The sequence below is a fragment of the Canis lupus genome, chromosome 23 (genome assembly GCF_011100685.1).
Source record: "Canis lupus familiaris isolate Mischka breed German Shepherd chromosome 23, alternate assembly UU_Cfam_GSD_1.0, whole genome shotgun sequence".
Taxonomy (NCBI): domain Eukaryota; kingdom Metazoa; phylum Chordata; class Mammalia; order Carnivora; family Canidae; genus Canis; species Canis lupus.
The window spans coordinates 33178227-33204768 of record NC_049244.1 but is presented as its reverse complement, the minus strand read 5'-3'; the positions used below and the strand labels follow the sequence as shown (position 1 = coordinate 33204768).

The window sequence follows — 26542 nt, the reverse complement described above, 5'->3', positions numbered from 1 at the left end:
TGAGAGACACACTCAGAGAGAGGCAGCGACACAGGCAGAGGGAGAAGCAAGCTCCATGCGGGGAGCCTGATGTGGATGGGACTCGATCCTGGGTCTCCAGGATCAGGCCCTGGGCTGAAGGCGACCCTAAACCACTGAGCCCCCCGGGCTGCCCTGTATCAGTTTTCTAGAGCTGCTGCAACAAATGAACACAAAATTAGTGCCTTAAAACAACAGAAATTGTTCTCACAATTCTAGAGACAAGGAGTTCAACATTAAATGTTGGCAGGGCCACTCTCCCTTCAAAGGCTGTACAGAATACTCTTTTGCCTTTTCTGGCTTCTAGTGGTTCCTGATGTTCCTTGGTGTGGAGCTGCACAACTCCAATCTCTCTTCCATTTTACACAGCCTTCCTCCCCATGTCTCCATGTTGTCTGTGATCTCCCTCTCCTTTTCCACCATTCATTGGGTTTAGGGCCTGCTCTAAATCCACGATGACTATTTTGAGATCATCTGCAAGACTATCCTATTAAGGTCATATTCATAGGTACGAGGAGTTAGGGACTAAAATATATCTTTTGGGGGCAGGAGATACAATTCACTAAGTGGTACTAGACCACTCCTGATACTTACCATTCCTCACTATTCTCCTCAACCCCATCTCTGTATGTCCAAACCTAATGTATCCAATTCCAAACATCACCTCTTCCATGAAGCATTTCCATGATTTCCCTTATAAGCGACTTCTCTTTTCTCTAAATCCCCTTCTGCTCCCCACCCCCCATTTATAGCTTTTATCAATGTCTACCTTTTATGGATGCTACTATGCAAGAGAGCTTTACACTTTCTCTGATTACCTGGATTGCAGAAAGTGCTACCCTCATGTCTCATCAGCAAACTTCACTTTGGAATCTTTGGCCGGCTAGGATCTTTTATATTGTTCCTGATACCACTGAACATACTGCCCTAGCCCCTCTGCCTAGAGAGCCCTGTCTGGGACACCTGGGTGGCTCAGTGGTTGAGCATCTACCTTTGGCTCAGGTCATGATCCTGGGGGTCCTGGGATTGAGTCCCGCATCGGGTTCCCGGTGGAGAGCCTGATTCTCCCTTGGCCTATGTCTCTGCCTCTTCTCTCTCTGTGTCTCTCGTGAATAAATAAATAAAATCTTTTTTAAAAAATAAAATAAAATATCTTAAAGATAAAAAATAATAAAATAAAATTACTTATTCAGGTTTCGGTGAATTCCCTTCTGCTCCCCACCTTGTATTATAGCCTCCTCCTTCCTAGCCCTCTTCCAACTGCTTAGAAATTCTAAGAGTCATGGTACTAGATTAAGAAATGTTTCTTTTAGGGGTGCCTGGGTGGCTTAATCAGTTGACTGCCTGACTTGATTTTGGCTCAGGTGATGATCCCAGGTTCCGGAGACTGAGCCCCAGATGGACCTACTTACCATTCTCTCTCTCCCTTTCCCTATGCCCCTCCCCCTCCCTCCTGCTCTCATTCTGTCTGTCTCTCTCTCAAAAAAAGTTTATTTTTTAATTAGTGGCTTTTCCTCCTAACTTCTTTTTCTTTATAAATCCTGATACAATTATAAAATCCATAATCTCTATGGATTATGCTAATTTCACAATTATTTCTATTATAATGGATGATTTTAAACATTTGGTGTGAACTATGCTATTCTGAAGCAATTAAGATTAACATCTAGAAACTGAAAAAATTAGCTTTTTATATATGACTCCCCACTAGATTATAAACTTTTTTAGAGTAAGGATTTTGTAATATGTATTTCTGTTTCCACTACCCAATGGGTCCTGATACATGAAAGATATTCAATCACTGAATGAATTTTGTTTCTCCCTGCTCCAGTTTCTATGGAAAAATGAAATTATCTGACCCTCATTCCATCACTAGAGGCAGCTTCTTTCTTGTGGGGTTTAGGAAACCTAGTTTCCTGAAGGTGTTGTGGACATTTAAGGAGTACTTATTGGGGAGACATCAAGGTATAGTTCATACCATCCATCTCCCCCCATATTCCAACCTTATATTCAATGCAAGTGTGACTCTGAGTGAATGAGAGAAGGAAGGAAAGCAGGTTGAGAAGTATCTTAGAGTGCAGTATAGTCTAAGGAAGGTCTGTAAGAGAACTGATTGCCACCATGTACTCTCTGCCATCACATATGGTTTGTTATTTTGTCAAGAAGTTAGGAAGTAAGGAAGGACAGAGAGAAGGATGGAGGGTAAAGGAGAAAGAAAAGAAAAAAAAGCAAGGAAGGAGGAAAGGGAAAGGACATATGGTATCATCTTCACTCAAAGGATCAAATGGTCATAGGCTAGAAGAAGCCCCAGAAAGAAGCACTACAGTATTAAAAGGTGGTGAATCATTTCTTGTGCAATGCAAAAACATGCTTTGATGCCATCAAAACTGAATTCCAGATGACACTCACAAGCTGTGTAAGTAGGAAAATCAGCTCATTGCTGACTGACACATGTCTTATAGATGGCAATAGTATACCAACCTATAAAATAGTTGGAATAATTAAGTATGATGGCATATACTTGGCATATTCCCACTGTGCCAGCTATGCATCAGGTGCTTAATAAATAGTAATCCTACTGACTTTAGTTTGGGAGGAGAGTCCAGTGTAGAAGGGAAGGATAGTGTAGATAGAAATTGATTCTGGGTATCTAAAAAAGAAAATTAATTATTGGAAGGAGGAAATTGTCAGGAAAACTAGGGAAAAAAATAAAAAAGCAAGTAACTCTAGAAGCAGGGAAGCACAGCCAAGGTCATGCCATAAGAACAGTCTAGTTAGGATGTTGACCTAAAACCACTGTTGCCAGGCCTTGCTGCCACTGCCCCTAGATTCTCAAGGCCATACCACCACTGTGAATAGTTTCTATATGGTCATGTATCTTTGCATTATTCCCACATTCATAGTCTTGAGTGGGAATGCATCAGATTGTCAGAGACTAAAGTAACAGTCCCATACTGTATCCTGAAAAAGATCTAACCCATTTGGTATCAAGAGTCCCATAAGGGGGATCCCTGGGTGGCTCAGCGGTTTGGCACCTGCCTTCAGCCTGGGGTGTGATCCTGGGGTCCCGGGATTGAGTCCCACGTTGGACTCCCTGTATGGAGCCTGCTTCTCCCTCTGCCTGTGTCTCTGCCTCTCTCTCTCTCTCCCTCTCTCTCTCTCTCTCTCTCTCTCTCTCTGTGTGTGTGTGTGTGTCTCTCATGAATAAATTAAAAATCTTAAAAAAAAAAAAGTCCCATAAGGGGAGACTCCTTCTAAATAAAAGGGAGTAAAGAGTAGCCGAAAAAAAAAAAAAAAAGGGAGTTAAGATGGGAGTAGCAAAAAAAAAAAAAAAAAGACAATGATTTCCTAATTTCTTTAGGATAATGCTAGCAACTGTAACAAACCCCCAAACTTCAGTGATCTAACATAATAGAAACTTACTATTCACTCATGTAACATTCTAGCGTAGGTGCTCCTTTGCATGGTGGGCAGCCTTCCTCCATGCGGTGGTTCAGGGTCATGGGCTTTTTCCATCTTGTGGCCCTACCATTCCTAGGTATTCCTCTATATTCCATTCCATTCCTCTATATTCAACTCGAGAGTGTGAAGGAGACAAGTAGAGGAAGAGTTCCGCTTCTTCTTCTTATTTTTTTAAAATTTTTATTTATTTATGATAGTCACACAGAGAGAGAGAGAGAGAGCGAGAGAGAGGCAGAGACACAGGCAGAGAGAGAAGCAGGCTCCATGCACCAGGAGCCCGACGTGGGATTCGATCCCGGGTCTCCAGGATCGCGCCCTGGGCCAAAGGCAGGCGCTAAACCGCTGCGCCACCCAGGGATCCCAAGAGTTCCGCTTCTTAAAGACCCCAGCCACCTCTGGATATGGGGTCAGGCTTGGAAATGTAGTTCTTGGCTGACCAGCCACTTGCCAGCAACAACTCCACAGTATTGAAAGTGTGTGTGGGGCGAAGCGGTTGGAAAGGGGGAATTCACAAACTTTGGTTGAGGGATAGCTGTCTATGCCACAGCCTCTGCTGGGTCAATGCATATGGTAAAATATATGGGGAGTGGGGCAATGAACTGAGGATTAAAGGACCCTGAGAAGATGGGGAACCATTTTGAGTAGGTGATTGGGGAGTGGGAAATGACAGTACCACAAGAAGTTGAAGTAGGTGAGGAACATTAATTCTGGGGTGCAGGATTGTCTAAACAACTAACTCAGCACCCTTGACATCTCCTTTCCTACGACCTCAGGTTGACCTGAGCTCCTTCTGTGTACAGGGCACTTGATAAAGTGCAGAGATTAGCAAAGGTGACAAAATGGTAACTAGCTCCAGGGCACTTCTAAACAAATTGGGAAGATATATACATAGAAACATAAATTTTATTTTCTCAGTAGCATTTGGGAAATGTCAAGTGGGTAGTGGTGGGAAGTACTATAAGAGCTTGAAGTAAGTGGGAATTTATCACTGACACCTGGGAGCTTAGGGCATGTGTTTGGTCCTGGTTCTCTAAAAAGCTGATGCCAACATAGGATTGAATGTGTAGGAAATTCATTAGGGTAAATGCCTGGGAGAGAAAATGGGGAGTGAGCCAGGGGAGTCTGGCAGAGCCTTTAGACTGCAAACATAAGGTAAATCTGACCCTGAGTGAAGGAGAGGGGAAAGAATGGCAGGCAGGCTGAGTGGAAGAATCTCATACTGTACATAGAGTAGGTTAAGGAAAAGGGAGCAAGACCATTAGGGAATCCTTGAGCAAAGTCACTCGTCAGATGAGTTCCACATTTCTCAGGAAGGGCCCACTTCAGTTTCCCTGCCATACTCAGACATTGGCTCAGTGCAGCCTATAAGATGTGTAGCCCCAGAGCAAATCCAGCTGTGAATTTCAGAGGCCTGGGATTTCAGAGCCTGGGACCCTTGGTCAGTTACACTTCTTGCAGGTGGACATCTGAAAAATACACCCTACCATGGCCCCACACAGATCTACCTCTCCCCACATGTTTGGGAAGCAGTTCCTCCATGCTTCCTGTGGGTCTTTCTTCCGGAGGGGAAATTCAGAAGAGGGGATTTAGTGGAATGACCTATGGCTTCTCTTGCTGCAGTTAATCTCAGGGCTGTAACTGGCACTCAATTCTCTCCCTCCTTCACTATCCATTCTCATATCCTCTCACCTTGGCATGTCTTGGTGACTTACCTGGTGATGTGCCCCAAACATTCATTCTGGAAGGGTCCAAGACATTGAGAAAGAAAGCCATACCTTTCTTAGGCCAGAGTTGCTTCCTAGGTCAATTCATGGTTACAATGAAGCAAGAGAATACCAGGAGGCACAGAAGTGGAGAGTCTGGCTTCCACATGTGTTCCTACTCGTCCTCATTGTGCAAAAGCAGCCCTCCTGCTGATCAGGGTTAAACACCCCTGCTGGATGGTAATTCTTCTCTTCTGTTGGTTCCCAGACACATGGTGTTCAAAATGTCCTGGCAGCAGCTGTGGTTTGTAATGCAATGGGATCTTTGCTATATCCCCTGGCAAAAGTGTGCTGCTCTCTTTGGGGACTAGAACGTCTAATCCTGTAGTCAAGAGTTGTGGGGACAGGAAGCACAAAATTCCTCAGTGGGGCATTTGGTGTGACAGTAAGTAGTGTAACTTCTATCTCTCCATTCCTAGAGCTGTGTATTCTTACTATTGAGGACACAGCAGACCTCTTACTATAGAGGTCTATGATTTAAAACAAACACTGTGTCCTGTAGGGGCCTGTTCCTTCCTCTAGACTGCTGCCTCTGTACTGTACTTCAGTGCTGTTAGGTCATTTTAGACCTGCCTTGACTGAGCATTTTAATGTCTCTGGAGCTCTGCTGCTCTAACAATTAGGTCTTCATCCTGCCACTCAGCTGTGTATTCCCTTCCCCTGACAGAGATAAAGGTCTCTTTGTAAGCTATCCCAAAGGCCCTGTGGCTCTCTCACTTACCCCAAAACTGCTTATTAATGGCTCTCAGTCCCTCATGATTTCTCTGCAAGATGTCAATACAACTTAGTAGTGATCACCCAATTTTACTATCTTTGTAGGCATTGTCCTCCCCCTGCCCCATATTTTTCAGATGCCTGCATCATCACATCTGCCACAGCAGTCCTCTCTACTAGAACATTTTTCCAGGTTAATACTAGTGAAATCTTTAGTAGTTGAGCTACCACCTTGTGCCAGGAACTATCTCATCTACTAATCTGGGTGGCATCCTCTTTGCCTGATGGGCAGGCAGTAGATGAGCCAGACCAAATTTCTATCTTACCATCTTTTTTCTTGGGCCACTCCCAGTACCACTTGTGTTTGTCTGGGTCCCTAAGAGATGGATGCCAAGACTAACTATGCAAGAAATTTATTAGATGAAGCGCCTATAAGAGAAAATGTGGAGGCAAATAAAGGAGTCTGGGAGAGCCTAGAGACTACAATGTAAGTCTGACTCTGAATGAAAGGAGGAAGGCAGGGAGGAAGGGAGAGGGAAGGAAGGAAGTTTGGATGGAAGCATCATATGCCCCAGTGCAATTCTAAGGCAAGTTTAATGAGGCTGTTTGGGATTTCTCCCAGATATCAGAGGACTCTGGTATCTCCCAGGAATGGGCTTGCCTTAGTATTTCTACCATGCTCAGTCACTGGCTAGGAGCAGCCCATGGGAAGCAGAGCCTTGGTTCAAACACAGTGATGAATTTTAGAGAGTTGTAGTTAGGGCCTTCAGTCAATTATGTGTACTGCAACCAAAGATCTGAGAAGTGTATTCTTATGGCCACCACATTAATCTTCATAGAGGAGGCAAAATAGGATCAGGGCCTAGAAAATAGGTAGGATTTAGCTAAGTGGTGATGGGTAGAAGATACATTCAATGACGATAGATAGGCAGAGCATATTATTGCATTTTTGATGGGAAGTTGGGAAGGTAGATAATGATAGAATAGCTTAAATACTGGGGTAAGAAATTTATATTCAATCCTCTAGGCATTGGGAAGCCATGGGCATTAAATCTACATTTTACCTAACCCATTTATGAGTTGGACATACCTCACATAAGTGGAATCATAAAAATTGTAATAAGGTGATTTGTTGTTGGTTTTTAAGTTTTTATCTTTTTTTTTAGAGAGGAAGGCAGGGGAAGAGGAGAGGAGGGAGAGAAAGAATCTTTAAAAAAATTTTTTTAAGATTTTATTTATTTATTTGACAGAGAGAGCACACACATGCAAGCAGGGGGAGGGAGAGGGAGAAGCAGGTTCCCTACTGAGCAGAGAGCCCAATGTGAAACTCAGAAGAAATATCAAAGTAGAGATATTGATATAATAGTTATTTAAGAAGGGATAGCTATTTGAGTGAATGAGTTGCCAGAGTGAGAGTATGAAATAAGAATGGCTAATGATTGTCTTGAATTCATTCATTCAACAACTCATTCATTTACTCAAATATAGATGAGTTAATACTTTAGCCTCTCAAAGATACAGTCTAATAAGTGAGACCGAGATGTAAATAGCTAATTTAAATTTAGGGGTATCTTAAATGCCAAATTGAAATAGGAAGAAACAATCCGCAAATGAGAAAGAGAATACACAAAATAGGAAAACTCAGTACAAAATCGCAGAACAATAGTGTTTTCAGAAGAGAGATGTAATAATGATAATTTTTTTTCAGACAGAGCAGTGAAGGAAAATAAGCATCAAGGTTCAGTAAATTAGGTTGATATTGTTGGATGGCATCTATCCTTTGTTCCAAGATTGTAGTCTACAGCCCACAGCTACAGACAATGAAGCTGAGGACCTCAGTTGTTGCAACCATTTCCCTCAGGATTGAGAGACAACAATACTAGCCCTGCCACCACTAGCCATCACCCCAACCCTCTCTCTCTTCCTAGTTCACAAAAAAAGAGGGAGGAATGGAGAGTCAGAGTCCAGCCTTGTGATTGTGTGTTCTTCTAACAGAGAAGTCACACTTTTTCTCTATTCTCAACATCAAGTAAGGCTGGAGTGGGTATGGGTGGGAAGGGGAAGCTGATTTCCTGGTTGAATGTATTCTTATACAGGAGACCCAATATGAGCAAAGGGAAAGAAACTGGAGAGAGATATCAAGTGGGGATTGGGGCTGTGCTATGGAATAGCCAAAAGTCTCACCATTTTTTCATAGCAAAGATGAGTATTTCCTGTTAGATGAGCCCTGAGGAAAGTAACTGAGATTGTGAGATTGAACCATTTTGGCAATACCCCACATAAGGAAGCTATCACTACCAAAAGGGGCCTAACATCAAAATGCTGTGGGATAGAGTGCTGCGAATGGGAAAAGAAGAGGCCCTGGAAGTGCCCAAGCCAGAGGTATTCTCCTATGTAAGGGTACTTGTGTGAGTGAACACTTAGAAGTAGTCCTAGAAAAATGCAAAAGTATACCTGAAGAGATAGCTTGCATTTGGATGCCTGCCACTCACACCTTCAGTTACTAGTTAACATTAACCAGAGAAGCAGTGGTAACCATTAGTGAGAACTGTAGTCCTTCTCATTTGAGCACACAGTTGTACAGGTCCATCTGATCATTTGCATGGCCCAGGGCAAGAGGACAAATGGCAGCCCGCCCATAGGCCTACATTCCATGTGTCTAAAAATTTACAAGTTATAAATCTAACAAACTTTTAAATAAAATATGTTTTATCCTCCTACTCTGACAAATATTTTTTTCAAAACAACATGAAAGGCCAGGTTTGAATTTGGAATTTTTGAAATCCTCAGAATTTCACACCAGAATGCAGCAGAATTTGTCTCCCAACCATAAATTCTGGCTCACCTTCCTTCTCTTCCTACTCTGACTCTTTCTCATTCTTCAAGGATCGTAACTGGCTCAGCTCAACCCAAACATCCAATTTCTATTATCAACTACTATTCTCTTGGCCACTTCTCAGCTCTTAGGGAAATCTCCTTTGATCTGTGGACCCTTCAACCTGATAGGAGGAGAAGCATTGCTAGAGTTGTCCCTTCTAATTTGGGCCTAAGAGTGCTACTGTTCTTGTCCCTTTTCCTCTCGTATTCACACCAAAGGTCAGAAGAGTTATATCTTAAAGAGAGGAGAGAGAAGAAGAGATGAAATTTTAAGACATTTTGAAATTGTAGTTTGTGGCAGAACTTGCAAGTTGCCATTCAGATTCTATTCTCTTCTTCCTTAATATTAGAACTTCCACTTTACTTGGCATGTCCATGCACCTATGAAAGGACTGTATTTCCAGATTCCCTTCCACTTAGGCATGGCAAAGTGCCTAGGTTATGGGCCAAAGAAATGTTAAATGTTATGTGGGATGCTAAAAACTGGAGGCTGTTTAAAAGGCACTGACTCAGCTGGGAGGTGGGTCCTTTTGTTCTCCCTTCCTCTTTCCTATTGTCTGAAATGCTGAAGCTTCAATAGCTGTCTTGAACTGTAAAATAAACTTGAAGGTAGATGTATTTGGATGGTGGACCACAAAGACAGAACCTGAGTCCTTGATGACAGTGGAACTGTTGTACCAACTGTGCCTGGTCTATCTCCAGACTTTTATTTATTCTTTTAACATGAAAGAAATAAATTTCTGTTTTGTTTAAACTTTGTAATTTCAGGTTTTCTGTGATTTTAGCCAGAATAATGCCTAATTCAGTTTTCAACTGGACTGGACTTGATTAAGAAAGTTAAAGAATCTATCCAAAATGTAATACAAAGATAGGAATGGACATTTTAATAGAACACTGTTGAGAGTAATGATTCAATGTTAAGTCTGTGGGGCCTCTGTAGTTTTGAAGAATATAGTTTCATCAGTGATGGAGAAGGAAATCTTATTTCAAGAGGTCAAGAAATTAATGGTTAATTTAAAAAAAGGAAATAAGGTTGAATTCTACCAAAACTTTGACAGGTTAGAGGAAGAGAGAGAGAAGATGTGAAAAATGTTTTTTTGAAGCATATGGCATCGCTAGACAGAACTAGGGAATATAGCTGAAGAAGTAAAATCTGGGAAAACAATTGAGGCTTTCCTTCTTTTCTTCCTTCTGGAGGAAGCCAGAAACAGATGGGAAGGATGAGAGATGGGGAATTATGGAATATTTTGATGTAGAGAAGAAGATCTTGATTTTCTCCTTAAAATAGAGATAAGGTCCTCTGCAAAGAATTGGAAGGCAAGGTGAGATGGGTTTTAAAGATAGGAATGTGAGAAAGGTTTGGAATAGCCCCATACCACAGCTACAAAAGGATTAGATCTTTCAAATAAGATTTTAATCATAAAAAGAGCTACTGTTTATGATACCTGTTCTATGCTGTTTATTATGCTAGATACTTTACACACATTGCATCACTAAAGATGAAAAATCTTCTCAATTTTCTACCTCCCTCTATGACTGCTCCTTCTCAGTCTCTTTTGAGGGATACCCTCTGTGGCTGTTTGTTAAATATTGGTGGTCATCAGGGTATCATTCTTAGTCTTCTCTTCTTATTCCCACTGGGTAACTGCTATTTCTCCCATGATTTCTTTTTTTTTTTTTTTTAATTTTTATTTATTTATGATAGTCACAGAGAGAGAGAGAGGCAGAGACACAGGAAGAGGGAGAAGCAGGCTCCATGCACCGGGAGCCCGATGTGGGACTCAATCCCGCGTCTCCGGGATCGCGCCCTGGGCCAAAGGCAGGAGCCCAACCGCTTCGCCACCCAGGGATCCCACTCTCCCATGATTTCTATTACCATGTGTATGCTGCTGACTTTCAAGTACATATCTTTTTTTTTTTTTTTCCTTTTTAAGATTTTATTTATTTATTCATGAGAGTCACAGAGAGAGAGGCAGAGACATAGACAGAGGGAGAACCAGGCTCCCTGTAGGGAACCTAATGTGGACTCGATCCACGACCCCGGGATCATACCCTGAGCCAAAGGCAGACACTCAACCACTGACCTGCCCAGATGCCCCCTGGGCTTTTACATTTAAAAAAATTGCTGACCCTTGATCTTGGGCATCAAACTAACGTGGTGGCAGTGAGGAATGAGAGATATCAACGACACTGAATCAATAGGACTTGGGGCATGTCGGGATGTGAGACTGAGGAACAATAATATCATATCCAAGTTCTGTAATTGTGGCAATGATAATGAACACTTCCATGGCCTTACCATGGAAGTGGCACTGAACCAAGTCTTTTAACATATTAACTCTTTACTCTGCTCTACAGTCTTATGAAATAAGTGCTATTCTTATCATTTCCACTTCAAATATGAGGAAACTGAATCACATTAAGTCGAGTAGTTTGTTCAAGGTCATACAGCTAATATGAAATGAGAACTGAATCCAGGCTATCTGGTTCTAGAATCTCTACTCTTAAAACGATTCCCAAAAAATTCACAGAGACAGGAAATTCAGCAGGAAAAACTAGGTTTGGAGGGAAATAATGAAAGCAGCTTCAGACATGTACATTGAGAAGTAGTCTGGGGCATCCAAGCGAATGTCCAGTAGGCAGTTAGATAAATAAGTCTGATGCTGTGTATTTAGGGTCTTGGGTCTAGCTTTGAGATATAAACTTGATGGGGCACCCGAGTGGTGAGTGGTTGAGCATCTGCCTTTGGCTCAGGGTGGTTGAATGTGGCGGTGTTCCAATAAAACTTTATTTATGGACACTGAAAATTGAATTTCATATCATTTTCATGTTATAGAATGTTATTATTTTCATTTTAAAAAAACCACTTTGAAGTGTAAAAAGCATTTGTATCTTGTGCACCATGCAAAAATAGGCAAGGTGCCAGATTTGGCCTTTGGACTATAATTTGCTAACCTCTGGGCAAGATCATCTTTTGGTGAAATACTGCAGTGGCTTCTTAATTGGTCTCTCTGCTTCTTATCTTGCCCCTGAACACCAAGTCAATTTTTTTATGATGCCCCATTAACCTCAGGATGACCCTTATAATGTCCACAAAGTTCTTTGTAATCCGGTCTCTGTTATTCCAACCTCATTTTTCAACACTTTTCCTCCTGTACTATCTTTACTGTGTTTGCTACTCAACTACATGAAGTTTCCCAAACATGCAAACTTCTTCCTCTAGGCCTTTTTATATGCTCTTCCTTTTGTTTAGAAACTCTTCCTAACCTTCTTCTGTTTCTCCCATTGGTCCTTCAGGTCCCATTGTATATATCTCTTCCTTCATATTCTCCTGGGCTTCCATGTCTGATTAGGTGTCCCTTCTCATGTTTATATAGGACCATATTGAAATACTGTCTCGTTGCATTGTAACTGTATATTCATTTCTGACTTAACCTGTAGACTGGAACTGAGCTGTCTTTTTCACCTGTATACCCATAATGCCTCTTTTAGAAGCACATTTGATGAAGATATGATTCCCCGGGGTAATTCTTCAAGGAAAGTATTATTATCTCCATTTTATAAATGAGAAAACTAAAGCTCAGAGAACATGAATGTTTTTTTCCCAAATCTACACAGTATATATTGGAATAAAGCTTTGTTCATGCTCATTCCACTACCCCATGCTACCTCCCAAAGTTCAAGAATAACAAGAAAGATAATTGCCTCATAAAGTCTAGTTTTCTCAACATCACATTAGAAATCTTCATTCCTAGTCTCTAGATTGCCTGTGAGTCATAAAGATCATTTTAAAAATCTTTATTGTCCAGGAGTGTACATTTAGATATTTTTAGGGGTCCTATTCTACCCCTTTTGACATTGTTCCTGCAATCCCTTTTTTTCCCTCTGCAATCCCTTTTTGATATTATTCCTGCAATGTCTCACCACTCACTTGAAGGACTTTTCCTTTTTCTACCAGTAAAATAAAGTAAAGTAATAGTAAAGTGTTGAACAAATTCAGGATTGAGGTTCCTTTAGTCCTACCTGCTTGACTCAACCTGCTTGACTGGAGGACTATCTCAGTTGTGTAGCACTGAGCCCTGGAAAGTAAGTTGGTGACTAGCAACCCTCAGTTAGCACCACAGGCCATATGGAACAGGTGGGAGTTGTAAAAAGATATACATTGTCCTAAGACAGATAGGGATCTTAGATAATGGAGAAATAGACAGCCCCCAGGGACGAATGGGCTGTGTTCCAAAAATTCAATTTTAAATTGACTGTTTGGAATGCAGAACACATTTTCCCTTAGACACAATGCTATGAATAATTGCAGTTATTTTCCCAGGAAAGTCCACACAAGCTTGTTTAACCCATAATGTTGCAGAAATATCCGCTAAGACATTTTGGATTTACATCGAGTGCATCCCTTAAATCCTTACCACTCTGAATTATAAATTAGCTATGTACATAGCTGCCATTTCAACTAGACTGTGAACTCTTTGAGGGCTGGAAACTGTTGAATTATTCATTTTTGTATTCTGAATGCCTAGCATATAACTGACAATAAATGTTGGTTGCATAAATGAATGAACAAATTTAATAGGCATTTGAATAGAGTTGAAAGTGTGTTAGGGAATAAAAACAGTAACATTTAGTGAGTACCTTAGTATGTGTCTGGCACTGTACTAGACAGATGATCAATAAAGCAAACTGCTTTGTTTAGGCTAGAGGTAGGGATAAAGAAGCTGAAGGCAATTTAATATTTGAGATATAAAATAAATGGGTGCTACATTTACTAAATTAATGTTTTTGGATGATACCATTGGATAGATCTACTGATTTAAAAAAAGTAACCAAAAAAATATCATCAGGGATTGGTATGCAAAGAGAAGCGCTTCTGAGGGGCTCTAAGAAGGGAGAGGTATGACCACAGCTAAGGAGCAGAAAATGGAAGATAAGTTTTGGTAACAGGGAGCAGCAGTCAGGGAAGAATGGGAATTGGTTTGGATTAGGCCCTGTTTAATTTCACCTGGTTTATTGCTCCCAGTAAAAACACATTTGCTCTGGCCAGTCTCTGATTTGTTGTTGCTTTAGATTAAATTATTATCACTCTCCCATAGATAAAGGTTAATCAGATTGACTTCTTTCCACAGTGACAGTAAACGCTTGTTAAAATTTGGTAGGGATGGTGTTTTAGCTTAGTCTGCTGTAACACAATACTATAAACTGGGTGGCTTAAACAGCTAACAATTATTTCTGGATGTTAGAAATGTGAGATCAGGGTGCCAGCATGGTCACTTGGTGAGGGTTCTCTTTTGGGTTGAAGATGAGGCTGATTTCCCATTGTATCCTCACATAGCAGAGAGAGTGAGGGAGCTCTCTGGAGTCTCTTTTGTAAGGGCACTAATCCCATTAATGAGGGCTCTATTCTCATGACCTAATTATCTCCCAAAGGCTTTACCTTCTGATACCATCATGTAGGGGTTGGGATTTCAGTCCATGAATTTGGGGAGCAGGTGAGGGCACAAACATTCAGTCTGTATGTAACAGATGAGAATAACGTTGAAGGCAGTGGAATGGAGATCTAGGCTGTCAGGGAGAATGTAACCTGGGAAGTTGGGAGAGGGAACATTACCTCTGGATAGTTTTTGGTGGAGAAAGAAAAAGTGGGGGGGTCGGGGGAGCAGAGAAAGAATGGTGAAAGAGGTGAGGAAAGGGAGGCGAACAATTATTTCATAATTTTATAAAGGGCCTAACCACTCAGAAAGTCCCTCTCACTTACTGCCAGTCTGATCTTTGTTCTCTGAAAGTATAACTACAACAACTACTTACGCATTTTCTTCATTTTTCCCAAAGTGCTTGAGTATAATCAACAAATACTTGTTGATAGATTATTCTGAGGGTTTAAAAATCAATCCATACAGTTTTATTAAGGATCTTAGAATTGACATTGATCAAGCTAAGAACTGTCTTTAAAATTTTAAGACATTTTGTGTCTCTCCCTAAGGAAAAACAAACCCTTGTCCATGCTTGTTTTTGTACCATACACTGTACTGGGGATTTTTCTTATATTATTGCATTTCTAACAATTCATCGTTGTTTTAATAATTACTAACTACTCATTATATGTCAAGCCTTATGCTAGACAATGGTGATAAAAGTCAAAGAGGGAGAAACTCTGACCTTCTAGCAGTTGTAGCGTGACAGGGAGAAGGCAGGGCTACATCAACAACTGCCACGTAGTTTCATAAGTGCAATGAAAGAAGCAAGCAGTTGCCAATCTGGGAAGACAGAAAAGGGGAGCTTTAACTCAAAATGGGAAGGAAATATAGACAATAAAGAGGAAACAAGTGTTTGTTGTTTGTCTGAAATGAAAATTTAACTGGGCACTGAGAGGAGCCTGAGGAGACATGACTAAATGTAATGTGATCTCCTGGATGGGATCCTGGATCAGTAAAGGGACGTTAGGGAAAAAATGAAGAAATCTAAATAAAACATGGATTTTACTTAATAATATTGTATTACTATTGGTTAATTAATTGTAACAAACCTACTACAGTAATGTAAGATGTTAATAATAGGGGAAATGGAAAATATAAGACTATCTGTACTATTTGTGCAATAATTCCAAGAATTCAAAACTGTTCTCAAATAAAAAGCTCATTAAAAATTTTTAACTGGCATCTTGTATTTTTGTTAGATCTGACAACCCTAACCCTTTTACTTCCAAATAATAATTGAACATAAATTATGAAAAAATTGCATAAAGTTGATAGCTTGAGATTTGAGTTATATATTTCTCCTCAATATTTGATCTAAGCACTTTATTTTCCATAAACAGTTCATTTCTTTTGAGGCAAGCCTCCAGCAACCAAATAGTTATTACAGTCAATATACTTCAATGTGGAGATGCTTTGCTTCTAAATGCCATAAACTTATCAGTTGCAAGCAATTTCTGAGGCTAAAAAAAAACTGGTTTAAGTCTCTTTCTCTCACACAGACCATCAATAAAATTAGTCTTGATTTAGGTTGTACACATCTCAAGTGATTAAGAAAAAATCCGGTTATGAGAAAATCAGCAAGGTTAAGGCCCTGAAAGTAATCACTTGCCTAGGGTGACTGCTAATTTATGTTGCCTGAATGGAAAACAGATTATTTTACTCTTCTGTGTTTGTTGCTTTCCTGGAGGAAAAAAACCTGTGGTTTGTGGAAGGAGAACTTAAGAGTCTGGAATAAAAACAGAACTGTATAATATAACTTTTATTTGAAGGTGAGCTCAAGAAATATCACTTATCGAACAAACGACCTAAGGAAGATGGGGGTTCTATAATTTGAGAATACGTGTCATTTTCCAGATACAAGAGGGCGAAATACTTTGCACAGCTTTCTCTAATTTCTGCTTTGCTGTCTGAAAAAATTAGGAAGTTGGATTCTTATTGCTTAATACCTAAGTGCTGATAATAGCCCTTGTAAAGAAAATAAACCTGTCATCAAATGGCACTAGAAATTATATATCAGAAGTTACTGGGTTCCCTTGTTGTCTAAGTCCCTAAAACCAACTGTATTTGTGCCCCAAAAGATATACGTGTCATAAATTTCATTTTGCAAACATGTGTAGATCATTTATTTCGAGAAAAAAAACAAAAACAAAAACAACACGATGCTGAAGAGCTTTGGTGTATTCAGAGACAAAGATGGTTCCTAATGCTGTTTCTATTTGTGCTACTCAAAAAAGTTCTGTACTTTCAGAGACAAGGGGAAATCATACGTTAAGTGAGGCTTTTGTCCATTTACATCTCACTTTCCCATGGTCTCCTGCAAACACAGGAGGCGAAATGCTTGTTAAAAAATTGGGCCAGTGCTCCAAGCACGAGGTAGGCGAGGTCCCGGTCGGCGGCCCCGGAAGGCCGCGGAAGAGCCCGGCTGTGATGGGCCGGACGGGGGAGGCGGGTCGGGGCCCCAGCGCCTCCCGACGGCCGGCCGGGGCCTCAGGGAGCCCAGGCTGCCGCCGGCGCCGGCCGCGACCCTAACCGAGCGAACGTCGCCCGCACGCGGGCCGGGCGCGCGGCCACGCCGACCGCAGCCGGCCTTCCGGGCTCCGCGAGTGCGAGCAGGCCGCGGCAGCGCCCTTCCCGTGCTTGGAGAGCTCCGTTCCAGGAGAAAGGCCGCGAGGGCGGGGCTTGCGGCAGTGCGGGGCTATCTCCTCCCGCAGCGGTCAGTCGGGGCGAGGAGAGGCCGCCAGGGCGGAGCGCCACATGGCGCGACCCCGCCGGGCCTCAGCGTGGGCGGGGACCGAGGAAGCCGTGTAGTGCGAGCGGCTTAAAGCCCACGGCGTGGAAGGATGGGTCAACTAACGAACGTTTCACCACAGCCCACACGCCTAGGAGGCAATTCGAGAGCGCATGGGGGAGGGGCAGAGAGAACAGGCAGCTTGCAGGGAGCATGCTCTGTTCTAAGAGCCGTAAGTGGAGGGCCAGGCATGCGCAGTGAGGCCAGGGAGGGTAGGCAGCAGGGAGGGGCCGGCGTGAGCGGGCTGCTGTGTTTATCCGGTTTTCTGGGTGGGCGGTCAAGGCGCACGCGTAAGGGCGAAAGGCGGCGGAGCTGGATCGTGGAATGCGCATGCGCGGAGCGAGCCGGTAGCTCCGGGAGGGCGTGGAGGGGGCTCTTAGAGGAGAAGCAGGGGAAAAGGGAAGCGAAGGGAAAGGAAAGGGCGGGGGGAGGGGTGAGAGTGTGCTCTGCGCATGCGTGCGGGCGCTAGCGACGACGGCGGCGGGGGAGGCTCGGCGATGACAGTGGCTTTGCCCGTTGGGGTAACGGTCGTCGTCGCCGGCAGGGCCTGAGGCGCCGGACAGTCCGCGGGATTCGTTAAGGCCGCAGCAGCCCGGGCCCTACCGAGTTAGAGAGGCGCGTGGAGTCCGGGTGAGGGCGGCGAGGCACGGGGGGGAGGGGCCTGCGACGGGGCCTTGCTGTGTGCTCTGGGCGGCGGCGGGGCCTGGCCGTGCGAGCGCTCGCCTCCGCTGCGGCCGGGCGGGAGCCGTGGGCGGCGGCGGCCGTCGTGCTTGGCGGAGGAAGTCTCTGTGTGTGCGGCGCGGAGAAGATGGCCGGGCAGTGAGGGGGCGGCGCTTGCGCCTGGTGACCTCGGAGTGAGCGACTGAGGAGCGAGGGGCGCCGCCGCGGCCCGGCCGGGCCTGCTCCCCGCCCCCTCCCGCCGCCGCCGCCGCCGCCGCCGCCGCCGGCCCGCGCACTTCCTCCCCGGCCCTCCCCTATCGGGTGGGGGACTCTCCTGCCCGTTTCGCCACCTCAGGGAGCAGCGGGCTTGTAACCGCCGGGGCGGAGAGCCAGGCGCAGTCCGGGTCCCGCGTCCGATATGGAGGGAGCGGCGGCGGCCTCCGCTAGCCGCAACTGCAACGTTCGCCGCCGCCGCGGCTTGGTGCACTAGATTGAGGAAGCCGACGCCCGAGCTGCCCTCCTCGTCGTCGCCGCTACCTCTGCGCCGGGCGCTGTGATGGAGTAAGGGCCCTGCAGCCCGTGAGAAGCGTGCCCGCCCCTCGGACCGGGCCGGGGCCTGCTCCCGCGCCCGCCCAGCTCGCCCTGAGGAGGTGCCTCCGCGTCCGGAGATGCAGCGAAGGCCGCCTGCCGAGCCGCGGGGCTAGACTGAGCGCCGAGTCCCCGGCCCGAGCGCCGAAGCCGCCGCGTTCTTCGCCCCGAGGCTGCCTGGGACAAACTCGAACGCTGGTTTCTCTTTCTCTCTCTCTCTCTCTCTCTCTTTTTTTTTTTTTTTTTTTTTGTCTGCAAGTCTCAGGGACGGAGGAGGGGCGCAAAGGCCCCATGTGTGGGAGGATTGCTTCAGCTCCACAAACTTGCACGGATTTTGGTTACTACTTTGGCCAGTGGTTCTTCTCGGATTTCCTCCGAATTGTTGCAAATTCGCCATTGTTCCCTGGCTGCTTACAAAGTTGGATCCGGAATTTCTTTTCAACCGGGAGCCAACGGTGTCGAGGTGTCTGCAATGAACCCCGTGAATGCTACTGCTCTCTACATTTCTGCGAGCCGCCTAGTGCTCAACTACGACCCCGGAGACCCCAAGGCGTTTACAGAGATTAACAGGCTCTTGCCTTACTTCCGACAGTCCCTCTCTTGCTGTGTTTGCGGTGAGACGCTTTTTATTGTTCCCTTTCAATGCTTGTTTTAAAACTAGGCATTGGTCACAGGAATGGTTTGGCGGCGTGGTAGTTTGTGTTAAGCTTTTGTTATTTGTGCATTAGCATATGGTCATTAGTTTTGAAACTCGTCAAAGGACTTTTGCCCAGCGTTTCAGAAAGACAGCCCTTCTAAAACCGTTTTGTACGGCGGCCTTAACGTTCAGAACTGTTTAGTTCGCCTCGGGTCAGTTGCTTGCTGTTCCTATTGATGGTTTTATAAATGAGGTGAAGTATGCTTGTATATTGCCTTTTTTTTTTTCCCCCCAAACCTTTGCAAGAGCTGACAACACTTACGTTGTTAAACGTGGTTAAGCCTGGTTAAAAAATGTACATGTGGCGTGTTTGCATTTCTCCAAACTGGTGTTATGTGTGGGTGGTGGTATAGTCTGATGAACCCACAGCTTGTGAACTCGGTGCAAAACTTTTCTCCGTGTTCTTCAACAAATGCTTTGACAGTTTGACGGTAAACAGTGAGCCCAGGAAGACTGATGGTACTGTTTTTTAGTTGGTGGGATTTTTACAGGATTGTTCTTATTTTCTGGTTTTAATATGTTGTGGCCTGGTAGACTGTTATTTTAGGTGGTGGTTGTCTCCCCGCCCCCGAATATTTTGTGCAGGGTAGGGTACTTTCAAGTTATTTTTGAGAGGTGAGGATATGCTAAATTCTCTAATCGAAGTGTCTCAAAAGTGCTAGTTTGAATTAACTGCACCAATAATAGTTTTTCAAAAAACGTAGACATGAGTACAAAGGAAATGGCAACTGTCAAAAAGCAGTAGTATACTCCATATTCTCCAAATTTTGAGGTCTTGTGATCCACTTGTTTAGTCAGAACTTAAAAAATTCAGGCGTTTCAGACTTATCTTCGATAAAAGAAATTTTATGGCTGTAGTGGCTGTAGCAGGATATGGTATTCATTTGAGAATCTTGCATCATTTTCTGAATACAGCTTTGGGGCAGGGCACTGACGGGGGTGGGGGTGGGGGAGTGGGGTGCAGAGGAGGTGGAGATTGTGTTTTTTGCATACCAGGTACTTAATCCCATAAACATTTAAGTAACTGTTAGAATGTGATTAAGTGCTAGTGTGACTGGTAACAAACACTTAACACCTTTATAGGGAAGCATTTGCCCTGGGCAAATCACCACTGCCCTGGGCTTCAGTTTCTTAATATGAAATGAGAGCTTTAGGCTAGATTCCAAGTTTCCTTTCACCTTAAATTTTACAAATATGAATTTGCTTGGTTTCAGGGTACTCCCCCACCCCACTTCCAGTTTTTATGGGGTGCTGCTTTTTATGTTCTAACAGCTTTTGATGGTTTTGGACCGAGGAGATAGAGCTGCTATAACTTCATTTTCTACAAACCTTCCTTTTGGGGAGATTGCTACTCTTGCGATATATGGGAAAGAGGGCGTAGGGCATCCCATCCTAGCTTGCTGGAACAGCAGTAGTGAGTGATGTCATTATCCAGGTTAACACTCAAAGATCCTGGTAGGTTTCCTTTTTACTAGGGGGATGGAACTAAACTAAGAGTGAAATGGTAGTTTTGAATCTTGTAGATGCTTGGAATTTTAAGTTCTTGTCAATGGGTTCAGGATAGTTATGGTCTAATTGAACATTTTCCCAAATTCTAACCTAGATTTTAAAAATGAAAAAAATTTAAAAAAAATTTTATTTATTTGAGACAGAGGGAGAGGCAGGCTCCTTGCAGGGAGCCCGATGTGGGACTCAATCCCAGGACTCCAGGATCCTGCCCCAGGCCGAAGGCAGATGCTCAATGGTTGAGCCACCCAGGCGACCCTAAAAAATGAAATTAAAGCTACATTTAAAAAAAAGTCTAACTGTAGCTTTTTTTTTTTTTTTTAAGCCAGTCTTGGCAACACAAGGGGAATTTTTCTGACAGGCTCTGCCATTTTTCCTTCTTCTTCAAGCTACTCCATCCTATGGAAAAGATTTGTGGGTTTTAGTTTTTCCCTAATTAAAATTGAGTAGCTGGCATAAAATGTCAGGATGTAGGTTCAGGCTTACCCTCTCTGACTCCCCATCTCTTCGTACATACTCTTGGTTATCAGGAGATGGGGAAAAAATTAGCAATTTGAATTCAGATCCAGCATTTAATCAAATCTTTGTATCAGGTGTTGCCTACACTTTTTTTCTTTTTTAGCAGAAAAGCATGAATACATTCAAGTTAATAGAGCATGTACAACCTTACTTCATGAAGATAATAAATATGTAAAGTTTAATTCTATCTTGGTGCTGTAAATAGGGAGTTTATTTCATCAGTCCCTTCGAAGTCTGACCCAATCCTAACCTTTTCAGCCTTACATTTAACTGCTCTCTTATGTAATTTTGTGCTTTAGCTGGGTCGATGTTTTTGCCTTTTCAAACATACATGCCCCACGTCTCCTCTTTTCCTCACCTTAATTCTCTGAAGTCTCTTCTGTCTAAAAATACTTTTTTTCTCTTATGGTGTAACTCAATTTCCTCCCTCAGTGAATTCTTCCTTGCTCACTGCAGCAAAAAGTTTCGTTTGTCCTTTGAACCTCTGTAACCCTTTGTTCCAGTCATAGGCACTTACAGCTCTTTGGGTGCAGCTTTTATATCTAAGTCTTCTGATATCTTAGGGAAAAATACTATTTTGGGGGTACATTTTTGTGTGCCTCTTGCCTCATCCACTATCTCCTATTCAGTCACTTGCATGTTGGTATTTATGACAGACTGGGAGGAAGTATTCAAGGAGACTCCTACAAACTTTGCAGTTAGATTCAAATCTTGGCTCTTCCAGTTACTGTGTTGCCAAGTTGCTTTAACTTTTTGGCTCAGTTTCCTTTACCTACAAAAGGAGATAACTATATTTTCAAGTTTGTTTCTTCAAATTTGCATTATATGTGGGTTTATTTTTAAGTGGGGGGAAAACCTGTTGAACTCATGAGATCAAGTTGCATAGACTTGTCTGGCACATATTAAAATGTATCTGACACTTAGTATATGCTTAATATCCCACCTTTGTACAGAAGTAGAGAAAGGAGGATGTGAGGGAAGAGACTGTACTGTCAGGTCAATTATTGTCGAACCTAGATTATTCACTGGAACTACAGGTTTTGTATCATGGTTCTTTGAAATGTTAATTAGCTGATTATCACTGTTTATTTTTCAGTTCCTTTGTATATTTAAACTGTCTGAAATTTCTAGTGAATGGGACAGTGGTGCTCCAGAGAATTACTGTACTTTCTAGGTCACAGGAACAGTGACCAAAACAGTATTACTGTGGGTACTATTTTTGTGTCCTTTCTTTCCCCTTGTTCTAAATGTTGGACTTGCGTTATCATTTATCTGAAAATAGAATTTCTTTTGCTAGCGTGATGAGATTTGATAAATTCTGCCCTAGGGATTTTAAGTTTTTCACTAAATTTACAAGTCCTCAAATGATACAGGTTTGGTATATAGAGTCAAATCCTGTTAGAGCTGGAAGGACACTTAAGTGGAAAAAAAATTAGTCTTTGGGATATTTGGAGTCCTATAAATCTATCATGTTTGAATCTCTACTTAGGCACATGGGGATTTTCTTGATGTTTGAATTAGAAACCAGGTAGTTTTGACTTTGGATTTATTGAATTGTTGTGAAACCTTTTGGACATCCAGTTTCTCACTTATAAAATGGGAAGGGATGCAGATTAATGTTTCCCACTGACATAGGGTTACATAGACTGATCAGGGTTTTGTTTTGAATATTAAGGACTTAACAAAACCCTGTCATCTTTTTTTTACTGTTGGTATTCTTGTTTTCCACTAAAAAGGAGGTAATTTCCTGAGGATGAGAGCTTTGCTTTTCTTATTCACTATTATGTCCTTTCACTTGAGAGTTACTGGCTCAAATATTTGTTGAATGGATGAAATTAGTATTAGAAAGTTTCAAAGTATAAATGTGTTCTCAGAATAAAGCATATGTCTTAACATTAAATAGATTTAGCTCTGTGAAAAATTAGTTTTCGTTTTCCATTGTTTGTGGACCCACCTTGGAATTAGAGTATATGATCTCAAGAATCTTCTCCATTTATAGAATTCTGAATCTCTTTTAGGAGAAATACTTTTGAGCAAACAATTTATAATTAGAATCTTCTACAGTGAGATGTGAACATATAGTTTGGAGTGATTTATTTTAAACTACTTATCTTTTATTTTTTAAACTACTTTTAGATGGAAGCTAAATTAAAAGGCCATTTGAACTTTTTAAAAAAGGTTTTATTTATTAGACTGTGCAAGAGAGCGAGCAGGGGCAGCTGGTGGGGGGGTGGGATGGGTGGTCAGAGGCAGAGGGAGAAGCAGACTTTACTGAGCTGGGAGCCTGCCGTGGGGCTGGATCCCTGGACCCTAATCATGACCTAAACCAAAAGGTAAAAACACTTAGCCGACTGAGCCACTCTGGCACCCTTAAAAGGCCATTTGAATAATTGTACATAAATGTTATATTAATGTTTTATATTTACATTTTTTCCAAGTGTTCATTGATACTTAACTAATTTATTTGTACTTAAAATCGCTGTAATTAAAATTTTTCATTTCAGCAAACACATAAAATTCATCATCTTAACCACTTTAAAGTGTACAAGTCTGTAATGTTAAGTATATTTACATTATTATGAAACCAATTTTCAGAACTTTTTCACCTTGCAAATCTGAAACTCTGTATCCATCAACCAACTACCCTTCTCTGTTAGCCTCTGATAACCACTATTCTACTTTCTGTCTGAATTTGACTATTCTAGGTACTTCATATAAGTGGAATCATACAGCATTTGTTTTTCTGTGATTGGCTTATTTGTTTATTTATTAAAGATTTTATTCATTCATTCATGATAGACATAGAGAGAGAGAGGGAGAGGCAGAGACACAGGCAGAGGGAGAAGCAGGCTCCATGCAGGGAGCCCGACATGGGACTCGATCCCGGGACCCCAGGATCATGCCCTGGGCCAAAGGCAGGTGCCAAACCTCTGAGCCACCTAGGGATCCCTCGGTTTATTTAATTTAGCATACTGTCCTGAAGGTTAATCCATGTTCTAGCATATGTAAGGGTTTTCTTTTTTATGGCTGAGTAATATTACATTGTATGTGTGTATCGTTTATCCATTCATTATTTAATGGACTTTTGGGTTGTTTCCACCTTTTGACTTTTGTGACTATGCTGCTGTGAACATGAATGTGCAAATAACTGTAAAGACCCTGCTTTCAGTTCTTTTGGGTCTATACCCAGAAATGGGATTGTTGAATTGTGTATGGTATGGAAATTTTTAATTGTTCTGAGGAACCTCTTTACTGTTTTCTAGTATTTTACAATCCACCATTTTACAATCCCACTAATAGAACAAGAGTTCTAATTTCTCCAGGTCCTAGGTAACACTTTCTTTTTAAAATAGTAGCCATTCTAATGGGCAGGAGGTGATGTCTGTGGTTGTGATTTGCATTTCTTTTTTTTTTTTTCCAATTTCTTTAATTAGTGATGTCGATTATCTTTATATGCTTCTTAGCCATTTGTGTTACCATTTTTGGAGAATCTCTATCATTTTTCATCTCAAACTTACTCATTACATCTTTACTAATCACTTGTTCTAAGTGCTAGACTAGAAAGATGAATAAGACACATGGTCATTACCCATATGTTCTTCAGTGTTTGGAGAAGAAAGATAAGTAGATCAGCAATTATTTGGGAAGTGCTGTATTAGAAAATCTCAAGCATTGTAATAGAACACTTGTAAGTTTATTGCTTGTGTAAGAGTTTCAGAAATTAACCACAAATGAGTTTTCCTCTCTATATAATTTGCTTTTGAATAGCTGTTTAGAGCAAAGTTTAAGCAAACCTGATTGGTATTAAGCAGAGTTTGGTTTACCGGTTTTTTTCTTGGGGCTTAAGTTCATTTATTCTCTCTGGGAAGAATTCTTCAGGGAGCATTTATTTGGTAAGCTGGTAAGGAAGAACAATATTTAGTAATTTAGTGATTTGTTTTGGCAGATGACACTTTCATCCCAGATATATTTATTTAACTGATTTCCTAATAAAAATCTTGCTACAGTTTTCCCTTTTAATATTCTAAAAATTAGTTCATTTATTCATTCCTCGTTAGGTATGCTTATGCAAAGTGAAATTGCCTTAGGGAGAGGGCTTCCAAAGTATATTATTATAGATGCTGAAAGAGATGAAAAGAGGTTTGATCCACAGTTAGTTGTCATTATGATATAACCATCTGAAAAGTTAATGATACTAGTTTAAATAATGGTTCAGGGGGCACCTGGGTGGCTCAATTTATGTGTCTGACTCTTGGTTTCAGCTCAGGTCATGATCTCACAGTCTTGGAATCGAGCACCATATTGGGCTCTGTGGGGAATCTGCTTGAGGATCCTCGTCCCCACCCCTTGCTGTGCACTCAAGCTCCCGCACCCGCCCGCGCGCGTGCTCTGCGCGCTCTCTCCCCCCTCCCCCCCTCTCCCCGCGCACCAACGCGCTTTCTCTCTCTAATTAAAAAAAAAATAGTAATGGTTCAAGACAAGAAGTACAGTACTATAGGGCAGCCCTGGTGGCGCAGCGGTTTAGCGCCGCCTGCAGCTTGTGTGTGATCCTGGAGACCCAGGATCGAGTCCCACGTCGGGCTTCCTGCATGGAGCCTGCTTCTCCCTCTGCCTCTCTCTCTCTCTCTCTCTCTCTCTGTGTCTCTATGAATAAATAAAATCTTAAAAAAAATGCAGTACTGTAGAATTAGGAGAAATTGCTTCAGTCTGGTGAGATCTAGGAGTTATGGGGCTTGAGATGGGCCAAGGAGAATGGTATAGTGGACATTTTCAGCAAGGTTGAAGGGAGAGAACAGTTGGCTGCAGAAAACCAAGTTTATGTGTTGTGAAGAGTGCTTATAGGAGATCCCTTACTCTATAAGTTGAGTCTCAGTCTTGTGTGGTGAGCCTTGATGCTGGGCTAAGTGATTTGACATTTATCTGTAGAACTGTGTGTGTGTGTGTTTTTTTCTTTTCCTGAAATATGCTCTGTGGGACATTTAAATCAAAATCACCTAAAGGGCTCATTCAAATTCAAATTCCCAGTTATCATCTCAGACTGACTGAATTGGAATATCTGTGAGCAGGTTCCTGTCATCTGCATTTTATTCCCCCATCTTGATATGGGGCTGGGAGTTTGCAAATCAGAGTTGTAAGCATTTGAGAAACAGCATTGTAAGAAAGTGATTGTGATTGAAATTCTGTTTTCTGTTTTAGGAAAGATTATTTTGGGGGTAGAATGTGGGATTGATTATTAAAATATGGTGAAATTCAATTAGGAAGTATAACAGATATATCCATATTAGAAAGAAACCTGAATAGTGGTGGAAGTGGAAAGGAAACAACCTAAGATAATATGAAGGGAAAATTTTGTCTTATGGTTATAACATTTTAAATCTCTGAAATATACTGTATTATACTTTGTTATGGTTAGGCATATTTTACCACAAATAGATTAAATGAGGCATTTCCCACTCTTAAATTTTTTTAA

The 26542-nt window shown here is 42.2% G+C and overlaps 1 protein-coding gene across 3 annotated transcripts in view; it reads left to right on the top strand.

Annotated features, from left to right (window-relative positions):
• The first annotated feature begins 17038 nt into the window (after positions 1–17038).
• MSL2 (MSL complex subunit 2) overlaps positions 17039–26542 on the top strand; it is a 34965-nt gene continuing 25461 nt past the window's right edge. Inside the window, exons 1-2 of one of the 3 annotated variants that reach the window (XM_038570958.1) lie at positions 17543–17732; positions 18610–18964. In XM_038570958.1, the coding sequence (XP_038426886.1) occupies positions 18823–18964 (142 nt within the window). In that variant the 5' untranslated portion in view covers positions 17543–17732; positions 18610–18822. Of the gene's footprint in view, positions 17275–17542; positions 17733–18609; positions 18965–26542 lie in introns of those variants that run through there. The other 2 variants (XM_038570959.1, XM_038570960.1) reach the window with 2 other exon arrangements.